The 21,875-nt window shown below is 43.4% G+C and overlaps 1 protein-coding gene across 2 annotated transcripts; it reads left to right on the forward strand.

Moving 5' to 3' along the window:
- The first annotated feature begins 4,406 nt into the window (after window positions 1-4,406).
- synpo (synaptopodin) lies at window positions 4,407-19,780 on the forward strand. 2 transcript variants are annotated; one of them, XM_083915553.1, is made up of 4 exons: window positions 4,407-4,466; window positions 8,468-9,763; window positions 14,213-16,290; window positions 18,260-19,780. In XM_083915553.1, the coding sequence occupies exons 2-4, from the start codon at window positions 9,595-9,597 to the stop codon at window positions 19,460-19,462; spliced, it is 3,450 nt and encodes a 1,149-aa protein (XP_083771679.1). In that variant the 5' UTR covers window positions 4,407-4,466; window positions 8,468-9,594; the 3' UTR covers window positions 19,463-19,780. The 2 variants fall into 2 exon arrangements, 1 of the variants encoding a protein (XP_083771679.1); XR_014593244.1 differs by lacking the exons at window positions 4,407-4,466; window positions 8,468-9,763; window positions 18,260-19,780 and adding an exon at window positions 11,648-11,778 and having other exon boundaries at window positions 14,213-14,351.
- Window positions 19,781-21,875: the final 2,095 nt, after the last annotated feature.

A 21,875-nucleotide genomic window follows, 5' to 3' on the forward strand; every position in this document is an offset into this window, starting at 1 on the left:
CATTAATAGTTGTTACAGGACAAAAAATGTAGTGATTCCCTCATGTCTGAGCAGCAATTGGTACCACACACGCATTAGGAAAGAGGTCATGTTGCCATATAGCTGATTAGATTGTTTATGTGTCAATTGTACCATTGGCTCTGCATGTGTTTCAACATTACCCAGACAGACAGACAGACAGACAGACAAACACATGGACTGAGCCAGCTGATTGTGGTTTGTGCTCAGTCTCAGTCTGTGTATTAGTAATGCTTATGGTGCTTTGTGTGTAAGTATGGCATGCACATACAGTTCATAAATTAATGGACACACACACATGTACACGCTTTCAAACAACAACAAAAAAGGACTCCACTAGCAGCTCAGATGCCCTGCCCAGTCTGTGGAAGCAATTTAGACCACTAAACTGTGTTTGTACTGGGACTTGTGCCACAAAGTATATTTAGTGCTCAGTATATATTAGATTTGGGGGGGTTGTGTGAGTTTTAATATATCAGCAGGCGCCAGGCTGGTATCTAAGCCAGAAATTAGAAGAGGTGACGGCGTACTCAAATCTTGTACTTATGTTAAAGAAGTAAAGGTCATGCATTCATTTTGTTTTTACTTAAGTAAAAGTACAAAAGTATTAGTATCAAATATGCTCAAAGTACCAACTAAAAGTACTAATTACGATTGATGCATCGATGTGTTCATCACTTTTAATGATCAAGACGATGAAGGTGGAGCTAATAAACTACTCTAAAGTGAAATTCCGGTGTAAAATCATGCCATGGTCTTTTTCAGCAAATACACTCATCAAATAAGCCATCACTACATTTTTTGTCCTGTAACAACTATTAATGGAGAAATCTGGTAGAGTTGCTGACAGCCAAATGTGGCTAACACTGATTAGCTCGGGGCAGCACGGTGAACGCATGAAAACGGCTTTTTTAACCACTAATACTGCTCAAAATAACACCAAACCTCTGCAGTAGCATGATAAGAGTCCCTACACATTAACCGAAGCATCAATGGGCTCCTTCCTTTTGGATTGACTTTGGTAATCGACTTGAATGGACTTTACTATGAGAGGAGCTGGTACCGGGCGAGTTGGTAAGTCTTTCAAAACACTCTTTTAATAAACTCCGGGTTCACTTACTTCATTGCTGTTTTCTTTGTTCATGTGTAGGGATACTTATGCTACTGCAGAGGTTTGGTGTTATCATGAGCAGTATTAGTGGTTAAAAAACCCTTTTTAATGCATTCACCATGCTGCCCCGAGCTAATCAGTGTAAGCCGCATTACATTAGGTTAATTACTGTTAGCGACTGTCAGCAACAGTTCTGTTTCTGTCAATAGTTGTTACACGAAAAGAATTGTCTCAATTGCTTATTTGATGAGTGTATTAGCCGAAAAAGACCCTGGGATGATTTTACGCCGTAATTTCACTTAAGTGTTGGGTAAAAATGTACCCATTTACCTATAACAACACATTATAATTTAATTGTTGATTTTATTTTGTCTTATTAATCTGAACCTGCAAGGTAACAACTAAATTTATTAAATTAATGTAATTGAATATAAGTATAATGTAGCAGAGCACCTCAAAACTGTACTTAAAGACAGTACTCGAGTAAATGTACTTCCTTTCCACCACTGGGCGTTAGACCGTTGGACTGTCTCTTTCTAATAAAGCTTTAAAGTCGTATACATCATCAAACCACAAGTGGGCACGCCCTCATTCTACCAGGCTTTATTCATTTCTGCTTCAGACCACAACACCCTCTGAGGTAGTTTATGAGAAATACAGATGTCTGGTTGACTGAAAATAAACAGAGGCAGCGCTGAAACATGAGTGTGCCTTAACCGAATTAGTCCTGCATACAAACCGTATCCCAGAAGATTGGTAATCAACCCAATCGGTATGCAGTTTTACTCATATGAGACGTGAGCTCGACTGAGTTGCACCTCATTATCAGTGAAGAACATCTACTCATCAAAACATCCAAAAACATGGTGAATATTCTCTCTGCCTTTCTCTCTGTTTATACTAAAGCTGTGCCTTTGAACAGCCCCATGGCTGTATCCCATTACATCCAAAGGGATGAGCTGAGGGTTGGTATGGTGAGCAAGAAAGCAAAGGGGCCTGTGTATGATTCTAATCAATTCAGGCCTCGCCGTAGCAAACGCTCTCTAATAACTTCTGTAGATGGACCCGACTTGAGAGGGAATGTAAACCAGATCACTGTGGAAATTCCACAACGTTCTCTTTGCAGCAAAAGCCCCTCTTCTGAAGGAATGTGTGCTAGCATTTCCCTTCAGCTCCCTGCTCTCCCACACGCACAGCTGCCCTTCAGAGAGTCACGCCAGAAGAGCACAGGTCGCTGGAAACGAGAAGAAACAAAGATAGGCACAGCGGCTAATGGCTGCTCTCCCAGCTGCATGGGGTCTTACACATATAAATATGTGAGGAGAGGTTGGGGCAAAGGAGAGAGCACACAGGAATTGTGATGGAGCGAGGGAGATTGAAGGGGAAAATAGGAATAAGTAGGCTAAAGTGTGACTATAAAGAAAGGAAATACGGAGATAAGGAGAAGGAAGATCGATCTGGCCAGACAGATGTGTAAGGAAAGAGGAGAAAATTATAGTAGACTACAGAGAGGGAGAGCAGGAGAAGGGGTAAAGGGGTGTTGAAAGAGGGGAAGAGGCAGTGCTGAGACATTACTTAAAGTTGCCTCGAGGTGATGGATTGTCTGACGAGTTTGGCAGGACCATCCATCAGGTGAGGAAAGGTGGTGAAAAGAGAAGTTTAGATAAACATACGACATCAAAATCACCCACACCTTCAGAGTCACAAACGATGCTTGGAATATTTAAGATTCTTTGAAAATGATCCAAACTGATTTGAGAAGAAGAGGTTGGTAAACTTTGTGTGACCTGCTGTTTGAAAGAGTGGTGAACCACAAGCAGAGGAACTGCACCATTAAGTAAAGTTAGCTTATCCTATGACTGAAAGGAGATTAAGATGTCCTGGCAGCTGTTCAGGATCATTTTTTTCCCCACAATATGACTCAGCCATGCAATCTCCATTATGGATCCAACAACCCAGTGCAGGGGGCAATTCCTCATCTCACTGAGAGCACTCAGAATTCCATATCAATGATTTTACAGGTCCCATATTGTAAAAAGTGAGGTTTCAATAGCTTTAAAAAATGTTTTAAAGCAGGTCCAGGTGCTAGAAATACTGTGAAAGTTTCAAAACGCTCAAACCACAGAGAAATGCACACAGCTCGTATTCAGAAACTGTGCCTCTAAACGAGCAGCCAGGACTTCTGTATGGTTGTGATGTCACAAATATACTATACAGGTATATAGGTAGAAAGTGCTACTACAGTGCCGTTACAGTCATTCGTTGTTTGGCTGCAATGACAGTGAAGATATTGCAAGAGCACAGATGCGAGAAACCTGGAAAAGCTGACCAATCAGAGCAGACTGAGCTTTTTTGTGATCTGGCTCTCAGACAGAGGGTGAATACAGGTTTATTCAGACAGACAGGATGAGAAAAATAATGTTTTTTTGGTTGTTTCTTACATAGGCATGTAAAAATGTTCTAATAGAAACCCAAAATACAAAACAATATAGGTATAAACCAAAGATTAGCATAATATGGTTCATTTAAAGATTTAACTGCAGAAAACTGGAGAAATATAATAAATAAATACAATTATAATTTCTCATCCTCAGACACAGTGAACCAGATGTTACTGACATTTTATGGTACTTGAGGGATCCTCTGAGTAAATCAATGTTTGGAGAACAGAAGGGATATTAGAAAAGATAATAATTTTAGGATTAACATCCCTGCAGAGAGGCCAAAAGTTGTGCACTGTACAACAGATAGGAATGTCCATGAGTAACTGTCCTGAGCAATCCATACACTCTTTATAGCTGATGTTTCTTGTTCGAAGTCTGTGTTTCTGTGCTTTAGTTTTATTATTCAAAAGCAGTGAGGGACTGCATCAACAAATTCTGTGGGTTTAGCAGGAACTCTGTCTACATTTTTTCCCGCATAGTTTTCACTCTTTATTTGGATTACTCTGCCCGGTGTGCATGGTGGGAAAATGGGTCAAGAAAGGAAAAGAGGGGTGGGGGAGAACAGAGTGGGGCCCACTGGTCCCTCACCATCCCTGTGTTGAATATGAAAATATATTATAACATAATGTGTTCAGTATGCAAGCTTGAAGGAAACCATATGAAAAGATCCCAGACAAAGAGCCTTCTGTGCTCCAGCTGACCCCCTCCCACCCTCATCCTTCGTCTGCTTCAATTGAGAGAGAGAGGGAGAGACAGAGAGAGAGACAGAGAGAGAGAGAGGAGAGGTAAAAGGGGGAGGTGTGTGTGTGTGTGTGTGTATAGAGTTGTAGGAACTGAAAAGTGGCAGTACACACACTCGCTGCCTTCACACAGTCAGACCCACCGGAGTACAGGTGAGCAGCATGACTATACACATCAAACAGGAAGGAGAACTGAATCCTGGAATTTTATCTGTTGCTGTGAAAATGTGATTGCTGCAGACTTTGCCACCTGCAGCCCATTATATTTATCTTTACGGGGTAAGACACAATCTTTGTTTGGAGAGGGAGAGAGAGTGCAGTGAACTGTAGCAGAAGAGGAGGGAAACTTTGAAAGTCTTTGTTTGAGTAGATGACAAACATCTGTGGCTGCTGTTTTTCCCTCGGAGAAGGCTGCAGACCTGCAGAAGGGGGTTGGCTGGCTACATTAGCACTGTGGTCACTGATATCCGAGCCTATTGTCCTGACTGTGTGGAGCCTGCTGCGTAGCCAGGTTATAGACTTGAACTGAACTGTGTAACATTAGATGGTGTATCCAATTAAAGACCTGAGTGGAGCTGTATTGACTTACATATATAAGTAATTGTTTCCTGTTAACACAACAGGTGAGGCCCGTTAACCGCTTTACAGGGGGGCAACTTTAGGTTTTCTTCAGCCATATGTTAGATATATTCACTAATGATACCCCTTTAGCTTGCTGTGACAGGAGAGGCTTTGAAACTGTGGAAAACTTGTTTTTGACAAATGTCTTATTGTGAAGAGAATAACTATGCTGAAAGTCAATACTGCTCAAGAAATAATTCTTGCAGTATTGATATTTTTTGCACATTGCATTTTTAAAAGTGCTTTTACTTTTCCTTCTTTTGATGTCTAATAGTTTTCACATTATGACTGATAGTCTTCGAAGGTTCCCCCTCTTGGCATGGGATCATACACACCTATTTCAAGTATTTATCTTTGCCTTGAAGTTCTCCACCTGTGTCTCTGAAAGTAGGATGAGCTCCACATGAAACAGACACATCATTACAAGATTTTTCCTCTGCATGAGTTATGACTCGACTTGCACAATTCCTAAAAGAAGAAAGACAACAGAGAGAAGGAGACATTTGTGACTTTTATTTGCGTCTGTGCCTTGTAGTGTGTGTTACATGTCAGTCATCAGCCAGCACAAGCCAAGGCATGTTGACAATCACAGCCTCCTGAGGAATTATGAACCAGGAATGCCAATTTTGAAGCTCTACCCAAAATGATTTTGCAGTGCTGCAACGGCCCTTGAATGGTTCTTTGTCTCAGCAAGAGCGAAAGAGAGCAAAGGGCCCTGCCAAAGCCTTTAGCATTTACGGATGAATCCTTTTTGCTTCCCAAACTGTGAAGGATCCAGGCAAAAGGAATGAGATAACAGACACTCAGCAGCTCTGGCCCGAAGGGATTCAACCATAAAGATTTGCCAGTCAATGTCGTGACCAGATGCCTCATTATAAGCTTGGTAACTGATACACTTTAAGTCTTACACTAGGCGGAGTGCACGCTTACCTGACAACCACACATATCCCAAACCTTCATACAGTACACATGTGCGCCCACAGCAACTGATGATGTACAGATGCCATACCTGAGGTGAAAATGTATGTAGTATATGAGTTATTAGGTGGCTGACATATGGTCTACAAGTTGGCTATTGGTGCAGATGTGTAATAAATGTACAAGACAACAGCCATGAGGGACTAATGAATGATTACAACTTGTATGGCTGCCAAAGCCATTTCTTTTGTGCGTCATCACAATGCAAGACATGCTGCAGAGAGCTGTGGGATAGATTTGCTGTCTGCATATGGATCCATCATATGTTGACAATGTACAGGAACTCTGTGATTACACACTGAAGTGGCCTACGGGCCAGGCTGTAAAAGATATCCTTGGCTCTAATCATGGAGGTCAATGGGTGGCAAAGGAAAACTGTGCGGGGGTGGGACAGGTGGGCATACTGTGAAATACCTTTTGAACTTCAAGGTAATTGGAGGGTGGGAAGGAGGAGAGATGATATCAGATCCCAGGTATGGCAAGTAGATATGAGCAGCTGGAGCAGGGTAGATATCACAAATACAACCACAAGCTTGATATTAAAGGGGACATATGCTTATTTTCAAGCTCATACTTGTTTAGAACATGTTTACATGCCATAAAAAAGCACAGTATTTTTCTCATCCTGTCTGTCTGAATATACCTGTGTTTACTCTCTGTCTGAAACGCGGGTGTGGGAGCTGTTTCACATCTGCGCTCTTGCCATCTCTGCACCTTAAAAGCAGCCAGAGAATGACAATAATGTCACTGTAGTAGCACTTTCTACTCTGTCTAGTTGTGACATCACAACCGTACAGAAGTCCTGACGGCTCGTTTAAAGACAATGTTTCTAAATACAGGCTGTGTGCATTGTGTGGATTGAGCATTTTGTATACTTTCACAATATTCATACAGCACTTGGACCTGATTTATATATTTTTTTAAAAAGACATTAGATCTCCCTTTTTACAATATGGGACCTTTAACAAACTGGGACCAATGAAGTGAAAAAAAAAACAGATTGCTGCAGATGAGGTTTTCAAGAGTCCATATGTCTGTGTCATGTTTTTTGAGCTAAGTCTGCATCTCTGTTCAATGTCAATTTTGAGTATCCTACATCTGTTCTTTGTCTAGCAATTAATAAATATTTTCAGACTGGATCAAAGACAAATAATCAGACCATATTTCAATCAATCCCATACAGCAGTTAGGACAGGCCCTCAACATGTGTCCACCTCTCTTTTCTTATTGATGATAGTAAACATGAAATCTTGGAACAACAAAGACAGTTAAATAAAGGATATGTATTAACATGATGTGCTAATCTAAATGACAATGTCAGATCCAAACACATCTGGGGAAATGAAAGAGCTGTTAGAATGTGTAAACAATACCGGCCTTCATCTCTTCTCACTTGACACGATCACGCCAGTATACAAAAAGGATTTTGTTTGTTTCTTTTCTGCAGGGAGGTGGGGTAGTGTTTTGTTTGGGTTGATTGTGTTCAGGGACCAATCAGCTGTCCTCCTGAAGACTGTTATGACTCAGCTGTCATATCAGAGGGTGAGCGTCTCTACAAAATGTAATCGTCAATGGTTGCAAACAAGTTTACGCCGCTTGCACACCTTGAGAAAAGATGAATGTGAGTGTTGTTGCCATGCCTCTGAGGGATTTTAAAAATAATGATTATGTGTGAAGTTCTCTGTACAGTCCTCCCACTCCAGAGTGTTACAGTCAGGAGTCACATTCACAAGAAAAAACAAATGCAGCCACTGCCAGCTTCAAGGAGAGGCAAGTCTGATTAAGGAAAATGATGTGCAGATGCTGGTTAATCATTACAAACTTGGCCAGTGGGTATTATTAGCTTTGAAGCGGGGGACACTGCGGATCTAATGAAATGCTTTATCAGATAAGAGGGAGGGATGCCATAGATTTCAATGTAGGACATTTTAATCTTTGTGTATTTACTCCATGCTGCATGGATATCTTTAATCCACATTCACTTCCTCAGCCCTATGTATCAAATCACATTCCTGAGGCAGCGATAAAGCTTATTTTTTGGCAGGATTAATACACATTTCCGACCTCAAAGCCTAAATGAATTGTGACCTTCTTTTGTCTTTGGAGAAAACACTGATTTTATCACTTTTATAAAGGTGTCTCCTCATTTCCTTTTCAACCCTTTGAGCCTTACTACCGTTCAAAGTGGCTGATCTTGATCTTTGAAGACGGAGAATTGGACTTTCTATGTTTCCAAAAAAAGACATACTGAGATTTGTGCTTTTTGGAAGTAAACCAGTTTTGATTAAAAGTCAGATGAGCCAAACTGAGTATATTAAAATGTTCTTCAAGCCATGTTTTATTCTTTTTGGGGTCAATTTGTAACAACTGCAGACTTTCTGTTGGCATAAAGGTCAGGTCTTTTGGACTGCTTTCTTGAAACCATCACAGATCATTTTTGCCAAAATTGTAGCTAGATGTAACATCCAGCTCTTGTCTTTTCATGTTTATATAACACAATTGAAGAAGTGTTTACAAAACTGAATTTTAACGTGCTTCTTTCTCTTTTTTTGCAGGGGGTTCTGCACAAGAAATGGACAAAGAGAACATTTCATCTTTTTATCTATAGCTGAAAATAACACAGAAATGTAAACTATTCAACAAGGAGCAAAACAAACAGAAAATCGGAATGGTAGAGCTGCGGACCGAATTACTGCATTCATGACAATTTCTTAGTTCTAGTGTGCTGATGCATTTCAGAAATAATCAAAACTAGCACCAGAAGAAATAAGAGCCTTCCTTCTCAACTTTGCTTTTGTGAATAAACAAAAGAACAAAATTGATTACCCTGCCCTCAGAGGCCATGTCTGGCTTTAATGTATAATAAATAACTTAGAACACCAGAATAAAGCAACTCGAAATGAATACATTGGAGCTATGAATACAACCCAGTCTCTGGCATGACCTTTCCAGAGTGAAATGTTATTCCTCACATGCACCTAACAGCAGGAAACTGCCATATACACGGTTCCCCTTCACGTCACCGTAGAGTTATGATCTCCAGATAAAGGGCAGATCCTTTTCTCCGAAAGAAAAATAATCTGTGGGCTGGAGATTGGGATGCAGACGAAAAGCATGTTTTGGTGACCAAAATAGCAGAAGAGGAAGAGCAACGTCTGGGAAAGGAAAAAAAGGAGTATTAGAGAGATGCCAATAGAGAAGATCGGACTGTTTCTCAGCCTTCTTTGCCAGATTTCAACAGAGCACAACAAACTTGTGCAATTTTCGTGGCAGTTGTCCATGGGAACTCATCCAAGGCACATCGGAGCTGACCCTCCTGGGAGGTCCTGTTAAATCGAGAATAATACCAAAGACCAAAGAAACAGTGCACCTCTTCTTTCAAATTTTGTCAGACTACAGCAGAACATTTGGAAGGATTATTGCTGAAAGGGGAGCCACGACCGGAAGCAGCAACTTGGAAAGCTGAGCTACTTCTTTCCTTGTCCCTTATTGTGTATTTTCTTGTATTTCTAAACGTATTCACTGCCTGCCAGTGAGGACAAAACCCTCCATCTTCCAACTGGACTGACAGTTTCATCGTATCAGTAGAGAAGATTGAGCTGACTGGAAAGCGACACTCACATATCCCACTGCTGAGGGCTGTTGTTTCTGCTGCAGCAGAAGCATTTTACCGTGGGTAGCGATGGAGATGGAGAAGGGACATACGTCTATCAGGAGAGGCGTGAGCTGGAGTCCAGGAGGATTGAGGAAACCTCTCCAGGCAACGCAAAACACGCACACTCCTGGGACAGAGTGCAATGCATCATGGGAGACAACAGGAATCAACAAAGAACAGATGAGCCGGAAAACAAGTAAGTGTTTGTTTATCTGGCGTTTGCTGTCCTTATTTGGGGAGCCAGAGCAGGAGCAAGAAAGTGTACTCTGTTACTTCATAAATATAGTTGTGATTTGCTTATAGTGCTTCCTTACTGCTACAGTGTGGATAGAACTGCAGTATATCATCATATAAGAAAGTATAACTGAGGGAAGTTGACAGCAAATAGAGAAAAAAGGCAGCCCTGCCTCCTCAATGCAATTTGACACAGTGAAGCTCTCTATGAAACATCTGTTTCCACGCTGTAAAAATACAGGCTGCCTCAACAGCAAAGGAAATGCAATCATGTATCCCTGCTAAAGAGCAGTCTTTATATACACTGACAATAATTAGCTAGCTTGTGGCTTTTTGGAAACTTCTTCAGTCCTTTATTTTTATTTTCACAGCTGTCAACCCACAAATAAGTACGAAAAGAGCCGTTCACACTCCATAATAACATTTTGTTGTTAAATGGAAAAATGGAAAAACAATGGCACAGTTCTCAGCTGGAAAGATAATTACCTCTGTGTTGTGACAAGTCTGTCAGAGGCAGTTTTCAAAGAGAGTAAAAAGACGTTGTAGTGTGAGGAAGCACAACAGAAAGGTCATGACCATTAGATAACTGTCTCTGATATACATCTCTAGCCTCTGTTAAGCAATGTTCCCGTCACTCATTACTCACTAATTCGTTTTCTCAAATGGAACACAGGTCACCAAAAATAGCACAGCAAAGTTTCACCTCTGCAGAGACTTTTCAAAAAAGTAACTTTATGAGCAGCAGGAGCTTGGTCTTTTATTTCCCCCCATGGGATCCACTGAGCGTTTAAGTCACATTCAGGCGGGTAAGATCCCAGGAACCCTGTTAATCCTTGTCTTTCCATACCGCTTCACACATCATCCACGGGGGCCGGTGCTGTCATCCCGCAAACCCCACAGCCATCGCCCGGAGAAAGATAACATCCGACAGGGTAATCTGACCTTTGATACACAAATGCAGTGTTGGCCCCCTGACTTAAATCCTGCTGCTGTGGGGGGCTGGTCTCGCCCATGCAGGGATGAAGGGATGGGACAGAGGGATGAGGGATGAAGTAGAGAAAAGGGGTCGGACAATGACATGTGGGGGCTCTTGCATCATTGCCTGGAGCTGAATTTTGTCTCGGCTGGAGGACAGGAAATTCCGATCTTGTCCTTGCAGGTTGGAGCTTAGGGCCCAGAGGGTTCAGAGAGTGCGCGCACACACACACACACACACACACACACACACACACACACACACACACACACACACACACACACACACACACACACACACACACACACACACACACACACACACACACACACACACACACACACACACACACACACACACACACACACACACACACACACACACACACAAACACACACTTACATGGTGTTATTCAGACAGACACGCAGGGCAGCAGAGGTCAGGAGCTGGATATCTGGAGTCTCAGTGTTCTAATCTGTGCACACTTTTACTGGAGTATCTCTGGTCTCCCTTTCCACTTCAAAGACTGCAACAAGGATCACACCCTTTCCTGCCATCATAGGACATTAGACATAGATAAACCGCTCAATACTTGCCATTGATTGAACACCTCTCCAGAGCTGTCAAAACAAAGTGCAGTCTGCAAGTGCTAGAACATCAATGCTTTTGCTACAGAAGCCCCTCAGCTTTTTCTCAGAGGCATGTCTCAGTTTTTATAATTAGTGGAAACCTGTGGTGGTGGTGGTGGTGTTGGTGTTGGTGGAGCAGATTTGAAAAAGTAAAACATAGCTGGAGGCTGTATGACAGACAGCACAGCCTCCAGCTACAGACCACCTCCCTCCTTGCCTGTCTGCCTGTCTGTGTGCTGCTGCGGAGAGAAGGAAATTCGATCCTGTGCCTGACTACAGAAAGGGGGTGTGAAGCTATCAGGCGCAGTTAAATTGGAAACTCTTGTGGAAGTACAACAAAACAGTGGAGCTCTGAATTTGAACGTGAAAAAGGTAAGGGATTGGGCATTAAATTGGGTCCAGCAACATAAATAAAACTCGCAGTTAACTTTGAGATATTTATAGCCTTGAATTAAAACTGAAGAACTTGTGCTTGCCTGTTTTGAGAAGAAATGTGACTTGTTAGAAGCAGCTAACTGAAGAAATAGGACACTGTCTATAAACTTTAGGTATTTTTTTCCCCTCTAGCATAAATGAAAACGTTCAATTTTAGCTTTTCTATGTAAGCAGGTCCGTATGCAATCTCCAGTATGTGTTGTAATTTTAAAAGAACATTAATTAATTTCTTCAACTCAATTTCAGTTTATTGATTGTTGTTTAACATCTTCATTAGTTGACATATTACTGGGAATGCCAGTGAGGGAAAGTGACTGGTGTCATTTAATCAGATAATAAGAAACTTTTCTACACATTACTATCAAATTCACTAGAATATAAATATTAAACAAAAGTCCACATTCTATAAAGTGTATCACTTGTTTCACGTTTTTTGGGTCATGATTTGAATCACTGATGGGATTTGCACCTGCGTGTTACTTGATAACCAGTCTGGCTCCCACTAGAGGTAACGTAGATGTTTACACAAGGGTACATTTCATTTCAAGCCTCACTGCTCTGGCTCTGGTATAAACAGGTAATCTGAATTATAAAAAATCAAATAGATGTCATTTAGACCTGTGGTGGTATTCCCATTCTGATGAAAGGCAATGTGTATTTAAGTACCTGTGTGGTAGGTCCTCTGCAGCAGTCTATAAAAGAAGGTGATTTATGCTCGTGTCAATAGCGTTGAGAGGACTGCTTGTTTAAGGGGTTGTGTCATAATGCTTTCAACCTTGTTATATTCTTATCACAAATATGTAACGTGGATGATATATCTCCGGCTAATAATGTCACTTTTTGTCAGGTTGATTGATTTGATATAATTAAATTTAACATTTTCTTGCAGACTTAAGCACAGTCATTAAAGGCTAGAATTCTGTACATGTAAATGTATATAATAGATATGGCCCTGTAGTCACTATTTATATTTCAAAACAGATGATAAACATATGCTATTGAACTTTAGATGGGTTCATGTAAAAGGAACTCATGGGTCACCTACAAAGAGTTAATTCAATTACTGTGAGGGCAGACTGAAAGTCTGTAAAATCAATGACAGATGCATATTATTCCTTTTTACTGGGGGGATGATCATGTAAGCTTTATACTCTGTGCCAGGAAAAACTGCATGCAGAATGAGCTCTAGCCTATAGGAAAGTTTTACAAGTGATTGATTTACATATAATTATTGTGATTGGCACACGATTAGATCAAATAATGTAGCTGTCTGGATCCATCACCTTATTAAATCAAGGAAGAGTCATGGCCGTGTTAGAGAGACGCTGAATATCTTCAACCAGTCAGGGTTAACATAAATTAGGTGAATAATCTACCAGAAGTGTCACCACACCACAACTGTTTTATTATTCTCCCTTAAAATGTCCATCAGAGATGTATAACTTTATTATTTTTAAAAAAAAAAAGCAAAGATGCACTTTAATTTTTGTCTTGTGAACTTTGCAGCATGATGTAGTCACTATATTTAAAATGGGTCCACTTGATTGTATAGTATGTTTATAGACATGCAGTCGATATAACTTTTGGAAGCCATAGATTGTTAATAAAAAAAGGTCTATTAAATGTTCAAGCTGCAGTATTGCACAAATTAACTACAGAGAGAAACCAAAGGCATGTTGGAAGCTCAGGCAGGGAGTTTTCTCAGCGGTGGAGGAATGCTCAGGGAGGGACTACTGCAGATGGCAGAGGAAATAGCTCCGCTGCATGGAATGAAGCTCTTAAGCTCGGAAAACAAACGGTCAATGTTAACAGAGACATAATTTCAAGGTAATCAGCAAAACTGCAACATCAGTGTATGACTTGATTGACAAAAACTTCTTATGGTACTGTAGGAGACATTGACCTCAATCTTTCTATTAACTTTAGTCAAGAAGGTTATTAAAAGTTTCTCCGCCTACATTACATCTGTTAGTTCTTTGTCTATAGCTCCAGTCTGCTGAGTCAAGTGTCCACAAAGCCGTATTTTTCTCGCTAGATTAGTTAGATTCAAAAGCACTGCAGAGGGCAATCAAAAACATATGGTGCAGAAACAATTATGTGGCTTTTTAAAGAGAATATTTAATCCCAGACTTGTTAAAAATCTGTCCTTGCTGGTTCTCTCTATTTGTATATAAAGGGGGTTTGGTAAGCTTTAATTTGATGTTGAAAGAGTCGTCTTTGTTTGAACCATAGATGTATTACAAGTTCCCCAAAGTAAGGATAATTTTTTAATCATTAATCAAACATCTCTGTTGTTAAAAAAAGGACAAAATCCTTTGTTTCTCTCATTCATTAGCCTGTTGATTTTCTCTCCCTGTCTCTTTCACTCCAGATCTGACCAGGAGTGCCAGTTTATCAGAGAAGGAGCTAAAGGAGGCTCGTGTTAGGAGTCAGATCATCGCTGCTCAGCTCACCATCCCATCAAACTCCAGCTCCAGAGGCGTGCAGCTCTTCAACCGGCGCAAGCAGAGGGTCAACGCCTTCACGCTTGAAAGCTGTGGAGAAGGGTCAGAGGTGGACATAGCTGACAATGTGAAAACAGATCCCTCATCTAACGAGCTAACATGGGAAGTGAGGAGCACTGAGGCAAAGAATAGAGACCTGAACTTTAAGAATAGCGCTACCAAGCAGCTCTTGTCACCATCTGGGAGGATACATTCAGTAGGTGATATCATGGAAGAACCAGGTAAGGATTTCAACAAGGAAGATGACCTGGAGGACAGTGGTATCCAAGAGAGACATTTTCTCCCTGTCAAGGAGGAGCAGGAGGAAGAGGAAGAGGCAAGAGATAAAATCCACGAGGAGCTTGAGGACAAAGTCAAGGAGGAGATTCCTACTGCAAGTAATAATCCTGTTTTGGTGGGGCATGCTGAAGGGGAGGCAGAGATTAATGGAGGCCACACAGGGCCAGTTCCCCCAGGAAAGCTTCATAATGGCTGCCACAGTACCTCTGGACCTGAGAGGGTGTCTGTGTCCACATCCAAGCAGACAAGCACCATCATCAATCGAACTGCCAGGCCCTTTTTCTCCCCGCTGACAGTGCAGTCTCCAGAAACAGTCAGCCCTGTCATGGATATTCCCCCTCCTCCTTCTTACGCCACTCCTCCTCTCCCTGCTTTCACTGCTCCCCAGCCTTTGGCATTCTCACCTCCACCTCCACCTCCGTCATATCCCACACCTCCTCTACCGGCCTTTTCAAGCCAGTCCCCGCAGGACTACTACTCCAGTCCATCGCCAAAGTCTCCTGTCATGCCCCCTTTGTCCCTACCACTATCCCAGTTACATATGTCTTCTGTATCTCAGCACCCACCATTGCCCCATTATGGCCCTCCCACAGCCCCAAAGCCCTCTACCTTTGTTCCTCAGCCTGCTGGAGAGAGGAAGTCAATAACACCAATAAAAACAGGAATACTTGAGGAGGGTGCTGCGAGAAGGGGAAGTAGGAAGTCAATGTTCACATTCAAAGAGAAGACAGTTGTAGCTCCGAACCCTGAGCTGCTCTCTCTGGTACAGGGAGTTGATGACAGGAAGAAACATGGACTCAGATCTGTGCCTGAGCCAGCATCCGAGGAAGAGTTGCTGGCACTGGGTGCAGAGGCCTCCAACTTCCTCGCCAAGGAGGAGGAAAGGGCCGAGGAGGCTAGAGCTCCAGAGTGGGCTTCCTGCCTCAAGACCTCCAGGACCCGTCCGAGAGAAGAGCACAGGCCAGAGCAGACCCTCACCAATGTATCAGGAAAAGGTGCTGAGCTGTTTGCCAAGCGTCAGTCCAGGATGGAGAAATACATCGTTGAGAAGCAAAATGCAGGACAAATTAGGTCTCCTTCTCCCACGATGTCTCTGCCACCATCTTGGGTGTACCCTTCAAACATGCCTGGCAGGGTCAAGGCCATTGCTAAAAACTCCGATGTAAGTGCTCAGCTTTCACAAAACCTACAGGCCCAACAGGTAGTCAAGCAAAAACCAAGGCAAAAAGCTCCAGCACCAGAGCCATTTCAAGAGCCGACTCTTTTAGAAAATGGTTGCTCCAAGATAGAGATGGACCTCTCAAGGCATCGGCCTTACCAGCTTTCCTCTTCCCTCTTTATCCTTAACCCTGTCAAGGACCCACTAAGTACCCTGCCCAGAGGAGCACCACAGCCTAAGAACCTGATATCTACTCAGTCTCTCTCTAGACAGGCTTCTTTACCTAAAAACACTCCTTCTCACTTCAGTACCCAGTGTATGTCTCCACAGCTGCCCCTCAGCCCGACAAGAGGAGGAGCAGAATATCCACCAAATCCAGCCTATGGGCAGCCAAGGATCAGCTCTCCTATGTCAGCCTTTTCTCCAGAGCGAGTGTCCTCTCCGCGGTCAGGGGTCCAGGCACCAAGGCCCACATTTTCTGCCAAGAAGGCAGGGATTACACCACAGGTGTGGAGACCCTCTCTCTACCATTTTTAGAAAATGTGTTTACATCTGGGGAATGGTTGGAAAACTGAAACTGATTTTAGTAGGGCTAAAGTATTTTGTTCAACTTGTGCCTTCCTCTCCTCACTATATCTTGTGTTGTAGGTATATAACTGGAATCTTTTTACGTGTTAAATATTTTAATCCTCACATGTATCAGAAAGGGATAGATGTATAAGAAATGCAACAATAATAATAGTCAGGGCAAGACCTTGTCTGTTCCTTACAAATGTATCAAACTGAATACATCTTAATTGAGTGAATCTATAATTGTATTTTTAGCACAGTAACAAACACACAAACAGTCGTAGTTATCCTTGGATTAAAAAAAAGTGAGTTATCTGATTACATCAAAAAAAATTGATGTAATCAGATAACTCCCATACCCACGTACTTCGACTTTAGTACGTTTTGAAAAATGATGAGAAACAATCTCACACTTTTTCCACTTTGTCTCCCAATTCTGTGGGCACCAGGGTGATGCTGCTTCACAAAGCACTTTAACAGATGGTCTGACATCTTGCTTTATGATCTGATTTGCAATTTAATGCTACTCACTGACATGAAAGTTTCAGTGAGAGAACTACCTTTATGTCTTTATGTCTTCATGGTAATTTACGCTGCTTTCCAGAATTTTCTTTTACTTGGATTCTTGATGTTTGGATGTGCAGGCTGCATAATAATTTGCATCACAGATCTGCATATATAGTGTTGATTGTTTTCGTGACTTAAAGCAGTTCCAATGCCGGAATTATTGTTTCACAGGACAACATCAATCACTGCTGTTTTAGACGACATGGTTTATGTCTGTTTCATTTCATAAACTTTGATCACTGCTCTCCTCTGCTGTTATCCTGTCTGTTGTGATTGATTTGTTTGTGTTAGACTGAGTCTTTCCTTGTCTGATTAAAACTTTATGCTAACACTCTGCTGCAATCTCTTTCTCCTTTTTCTCATTTCCTGACTTCAGTGGCTTCTTTCAATCATTAATTTCACTCTTTGGTGTTTGTTATTTCACTTTCCTGCCTTTCTTGCATTCCCTTCTAATATACTGATACATGTGATGCCTCTATTAAGTACCCAGATTATACACAACAGGACACAGATCTATTTTGGTACACAGTATGTGACATTTAAATTAAAATTATTTTAAATTTTTAATAATTTTGGCAAGATATTTTTTGCTTTAATAAGAATTTGAGTTGTGCGTGTTCATGTTAAGACCTGATCTTCGGTCCTGTTGCACTTGAGGGCTCAAACATTCAGACAAATGGAATGACCTTTGACCTTGGCCTTGTTTCTTTCACAGATGCCCTGAACCTTTGAAAAGGGACTCGTAATATTAATTTTGAAAGACCAATACATCTCAGGATACTGAGCTGAGCCATTCAGTCCAAATAACACTAAAGACGGTCTTCATATTATTATCACGAGTGGGGATAGTATGCTCTTAATTAGTATGCAAATAAGATGGAATGCTGTCCTTGCTTCAGTCGAGTAACTTCATATCCCTGTAAAGGTTAACCATCTCAGGAAGGCTAGATGACAGTAACCTGAGAGAGACACTAAAGACCAGGCCAATGTGTGCTGGCAGCATGCTTATTGAAGAAGAAGGAAATAAACAGAGACGACCTGAATGCCACTGGGTTCAGACTGAACACATATATGCTATTTCATCAAAACAAATTCACTCAGCCTTATTAATTAGGGTTAGGGTCTATTTCATTGTAGAATAATGGTCTTTTGTGAGTTTATGCATAACAAAACATCTTGTCATGGTCAAATCAAAACCTTAGTATTTACATAATGAGGACATTTCTTTATTCCAAAGTTTTTCAAGCATTATACTAAAAATTGTTATATATTGAAGTTTCTGTGTTGTATTTCTGAGTATCCAGTCTTCTAAAAATCATTATTTGTCATCGTCCAACAGACACCAAAGGATTCCTCCCCAGCTGAAAACCCTAGTGAGACTCCCACTCCAACAAGGATGCCCAGCCTCACCAGACGTTTCAGCAGCCCAGAGGGCCCTGCCTCTGGGATCTGGACTCCCGGCCTCCAAACTAATCGTCCCTTTACCACCACCTCTAGCCGCTCTATTACTTCTCCTGTATCCTCTCCCAGGGGTACAAGATGCCAATCCCCTATGACTAGTCAGAATATCCAATTTTCCACCGTGACCTCCACTTCAACATCCAGACCCTCTCAAACATTTACGGCCACCTCTACACGTTCTCCTTCGGGGGGTTTAAGATGTCAGTCCCCAATGGTGAGCCAGTCCTCCAACATATCCTCCATTCCTGGTGTCAGACCACCCCAAATGACTACGACTACTTCCCCTGCCTCTCCTCCTTGGGGTTCAAGATGCCAGTCTCCAACAGTAAGCCAGCATACCCAATCTTCCACTGTCACCTGCAAGTCCGCATCCAGACCCTCCCAAACATCTACAGCTTCATCCCCACGCTCTCCTCCTTGGGGATCAAGATGCCGGTCCCCTATGGTGATCCAAAATACCCAGTCTTCCACCATTTCCTTTGTTCCTACTTCCAGACCAACCCAAACATCTACAGCTACATCTCCCGTTTCTCCTCCTTGGGGCTCATGTTCCCAGTCTCCATCACTCTCTCAAACCAGTTTATCCTTCCCCGCCACTAAACCTCTGTACACATCTCCTGCCATTTCTCCTGTTCCCAAAGACAGTCGCTGCATGTCCCCCATTGTAAATACCCCAGACTCGAAAGCCAACCATCGCCTCCTGGCCAAAAACATCATCAATGCAGCCAAACGTAAAAATAGCCCCTCCCCTGGAGCACTTAGCGGTCATAACCTCCCAATCTCACCTCTGGGAAATTCCCACCATGGCTACGACTGTCACAAACCACCCATCAGCCCTTTCCAGCCTCGGGCATTTGGGGCCCAATCCCCTACCTTCACCAGCCCTCCTCCAACCCCAACGCAGAGGATCTGCTCCCCTGTGAGGCTCTACAACACTCGCTCCCTCACCGACTCTGATGCCTCTGTCGAGTCTGAAGACTCAGGCCTGCGATCACCTGGCCTGCACTCATACAACACCTGTCCCCGCGGCTGGGGTGGTAGCCTGAGGGTGAAGAGAAACGCTGTCTCCACTGACCTGTGAATGTGTTACTGGAAGGCAATCAAAGTATGATTTAAGTTTTCATAGACTTTTGGACCATTGGATCATCTAATAAAAGAGTTTATGATGGTATTTTATCAGACTAATAGAAGATACATTTCAGTAACTTTAATACCAGTCCTGGACAATGGTAAATGTTGTATCAAGGTAGCATTAGTATTATATGACTCACATTCATAGAATGGACTGACAAGAACAAGTTTTTTTTACATAACACAGCTGCTGTGGCTTGTATGCTTTTTACATACCAAAAATACTTAAAATACAGTATCCAAAGATATTTCAATTCTCATCTCTCATCTCATCTCATCTTCATCCGCTTATCCGGGGTCGGGTCGCGGGGGCAGCAGCTTTAGCAGGGGACCCCAAACTTCCCTTTCCCGGGCCACATTAACCAGCTCTAACTGGGGGATCCCGAGGCGTTCCCAGGCCAGTGTGGAGATATAATCTCTCCACCTAGTCCTGGGTCTTCCCCGAGGCCTCCTCCCAGCTGGACGTGCCTGGAACACCTCCCTAGGGAGGCGCCCAGGGGGCATCCTTACTAGATGCCCGAACCACCTCAACTGGCTCCTTTCAACGCTAAGGAGCAGCGGCTCTACTCCGAGTTCCTCACGGATGGCTGAACTTCTCACCCTATCTCTAAGGGAGACTCCAGCCACCCTCCTGAGAAAACCCATTTCGGCCGCTTGTACCCGCGACCTCGTTCTTTCGGTCATGACCCAACTTTCATGACCATAGGTGAGGGTAGGAACGAAGATTGACCGGTAGATCGAGAGCTTTGCCTTCCGGCTCAGCTCTCTTTTCGTCACAACGGTGCGGTAGAGCGACTGCAACACCGCCCCCGCTGCTCCGATTCTCCGGCCAAACTCACGCTCCATCGTCCCCTCACTCGTGAACATGATCCCGAGGTACTTGAACTCCTTCACTTGGGGTAAGGACTCATTCCCTACCTGGAGTAAGCAATCCACCGGTTTCCTGCTAAGAGCCATGGCCTCAGATTTAGAGATGCTGATCCTCATCCCAGCCGTTTCACACTCGGCTGCGAACCGATCCAGTGAGTGCTGAAGGTCACTGACCGACGATGCCATTAGGACCACATCATCTGCAAAAAGCAGAGACGAGATCCCCAGCCCACCGAACTGCAACCCCTCCCCACCACGACTACGCCTTGAAATCCTGTCCATGAAAATCACGAACAGGATTGGTGACAAAGCGCACCCCTGGCGGAGGCCAACCCCCACCGGAAACGAATCCGACTTACTCCCGAGGATCCGGACACAGCTCTCACTTTGGGTGTACAGAGATTGGATGGCCCACAGAAGTGACCCCCTCACCCCATACTCCCGCAGCACCTCCCACAGTATCTCCCTAGGAACCCGGTCATATGCCTTCTCCAAATCCACAAAACACATGTAGACTGGATGAGCATACTCCCAGGCCCCCTCCAGGATCCTTGCGAGAATGAAGAGCTGGTCCGTTGTTCCACGTCCCGGACGGAATCCACATTGTTCCTCTTCAATCTGAGGTTCGACTATAGGACGAACCCTCCTTTCCAGCACCTTGGAGTAGACTTTACCAGGGAGGCTGAGTAGTGTGATACCCCTGTAATTGGCACACACCCTCTGGTCCCCCTTTTTAAAAAGAGGAACCACCACCCCGGTCTGCCACTCCCTTGGCACTGTCCCAGACTTCCACGCAATGTTGAAGAGGCGTGTCAACCAAGACAGCCCCTCCCAACCCAAAGTTTTCAGCATTTCTGGACGAATCTCATCAACCCCTGGGGCTTTGCCACTGTGGAGTTGTTTGACTACCTCAGTGACTTCCGCCAGGGATATTGACAATGATTCCCCATCAGCCTCCAGCTCTGCCTCTACAAAAGAGGGCGTGTTAGTCGGATTAAGGAGTTCCTCAAAGTGCTCCTTCCACCGCCCGATCACCTCATCGGCTGAGGTCACCAGCGTCCCGTCTTTACTGTAAACAGCTTGGACGGTTCCCCGTTTCCCCCTCCTGAGATGTCGAATGGTTTTCCAGAAGCACCTTGGTGCCGCCCGAAAGTCCTTCTCCATGGCTTCTCCGAACTCCTCCCACACCCGCTGCTTTGCCTCTGACACAGCAGAGGCTGCAGCCCTTTTGGCCTGTCGGTACCTTGCAACTGCCTCCGGAGTCTTCTGGGATAGCATATCCCGGAAGGCCTCCTTCTTCAGTCGGACAGCTTCCCTGACCACCGGTGTCCACCACGGTGTTCGAGGGTTACCGCCCCTTGAGGCACCTAAGACCTTGAGGCCACAGCTCACCGCTGCAGCTTCAGCAATGGAAGCTTTGAACATTGCCCACTCCGGTTCAATGCCCCCAACCTCCACAGGGATGCCAGAAAAGCTCCGCCGGAGGTGTGAGT

Source organism: Echiichthys vipera, assembly GCF_963691815.1.
Source record: "Echiichthys vipera genome assembly, chromosome: 6".
Classification (NCBI taxonomy): Eukaryota; Metazoa; Chordata; class Actinopteri; order Perciformes; family Trachinidae; genus Echiichthys; species Echiichthys vipera.